The 1,922-nt window shown below is 35.8% G+C and overlaps 1 protein-coding gene across 1 annotated transcript; it reads right to left on the reverse strand.

The window, feature by feature from the left end:
• Positions 1-359: 359 nt before the first annotated feature.
• On the reverse strand, positions 360-1,907 carry LOC100637694 (unconventional myosin-Vb-like). Its single transcript, XM_003391728.3, has 8 exons — positions 1,792-1,907; positions 1,587-1,732; positions 1,445-1,534; positions 1,257-1,398; positions 1,015-1,211; positions 873-958; positions 659-827; positions 360-600 (listed from the first exon to the last, which is right to left on the reverse strand). The coding sequence occupies exons 1-8, from the start codon at positions 1,844-1,846 to the stop codon at positions 361-363; spliced, it is 1,125 nt and encodes a 374-aa protein (XP_003391776.2). The 5' UTR covers positions 1,847-1,907; the 3' UTR covers position 360.
• Between the last annotated feature and the right edge of the window lie 15 nt (positions 1,908-1,922).

Here is a 1,922-nt window from a genome sequence, read left to right on the forward strand (position 1 = left end):
GTCTAGATCTGAGCCGCTGTTGGACACTATGACAATGGTAAAGTCACCAGCTGTGTGGCCATTAACAGAAACTGGGACCAACAAAATGAAAAGAAAGTAAACCAAGAGTGCTTCTACGCGAAGTCCTTTTGAGTAGATTGGAATCTTCCCTATAGAAAGAAAGAAATGAACACGATGTAGATAGAAAAGTGGCATCACCTGCTTTGAAATTAAACATGACTTGAACCAGACCGTGCAAACTAAAGTAGACTTTGCGCCATGCAAACGACAAAATAATTTAATAATAGATTTTAATCCCTGCCTTTCTTTTGTTATTTTAGTAAACTGTAAAAAGATATTAATAATAATAATTAGATGATTTTAAATTTTAATCAAAAAATCCAATTGTTTTGGAACATCAATTGCAGCAAAATTAAAAAGAGTAGGAGAGTAAGGGATCGAGACTGGAAACTGATACCGGGAATCAATCATGAGGTTTTCAGTCTCAGACCCAAAACGATGATCCTGACGATGACACTGACCAACAAACTGTATCACAGATAGCGGCACACGACTCTCAGACTCAATACTTGGAGTGTACATGCGCAGGATTTTCTGAATCTAAACAAGAAAAATTAAAAACAACTGCTCAGTAGTAATATTGGTAAGACTTGGAGACCTGTTGCGTGTTTAAATTTGCACAAAATTCGCTAATACATCTAGCATCATCTTGAGTCTCTTTCTTCATCTGCAATAGTTTGGATGCCTGGACAATCGGCTGAAGAGTATCCACTACACAAGTGAGTTTGTGTTCTCTTAGCCATTCCTCAAGGACATTAAGATTGTACCTATATATGTATGTTTGATAATCAAGTGACAATGCATGATGTAACCTTATTTGCATTCCTGACGTCCAATGACACAAGTCTTTTCTAAAAAGAAGATAATTGAGCATGACTCCATTGATGAAATAAAAAATCTAAAAAAATAACAAAAACATCTCCATTTTAATAATATCATTATCTTGCCACTGACTTGCTTAAACATTTGTTCAATAAGGTACGTATCAACAAGACAAAACTCCAATTGATTCAGCAAGTCATTAAGAAACCTCTCTATATCACTGACTGTCACTATCACTGGCTTTACAATACCAAGCAATGTCCTACCCCAACCAACTGGCCTAGCGCTAGTAAGACATAGGATTGACTCATGCTCCAATAAACCAGGAACTACAAATATGTATTATTATAAATATCAATGATTCCTTTATCAACCTATAAGTGGCTCTAGTGTTCTCTCCAAGTGATTTATTATGAGGTAGTAGATTGACATAGCCTCAGCTGTAATGAAGTCATGATAGTCCGACAATTCAAAACTAGTCAGACCGGTAACATCCTTACAAGGATTGTAATAAACCTGTAGCGGCAGCAAAAATGATTCAATTAATGGAGGGATAACTCACAGGATCACCACTGTACTGTCTCATGGACTGAAGTAGGCAAGTGATATTACCCAACCAATGACACAATAGATTTAAGTTATCTTTGTAATGCTATGAAAGAACATTAATAAAATACAATAAGTATAGTGACAGTCTGGAATACCTTAGTCAAGTATTGAAGTGATGACACTGTACTTTCAATAAGTTGAGTTGTCATTGTATCAGATGAGCAGTGATCAGCATATCTCAAGGACATAAACAGTATATGGCCTTCAATGCAATTACCTTCACTAAGGAAATGGTCAGGATCTATATAATAGAACATTTAAAGTATCGGTATTATTATTATCATTATTAATCAAATTCACCAGTAATAATAGTTTTCATAATTTGAGGAAGGTCGCTCTCTTTCCACGACAACATTCCCAGCACTGGCTTGGGTCGGACTAGTCTCCGAATGGTTTTATTAGGTACTCCTCCTTTTAAAGATATGATGAGA

Source organism: Amphimedon queenslandica, unplaced genomic scaffold (assembly GCF_000090795.2).
Source record: "Amphimedon queenslandica unplaced genomic scaffold, v1.1 AMPQUscaffold_6682_Cont21362, whole genome shotgun sequence".
NCBI lineage: Eukaryota > Metazoa > Porifera > Demospongiae > Haplosclerida > Niphatidae > Amphimedon > Amphimedon queenslandica.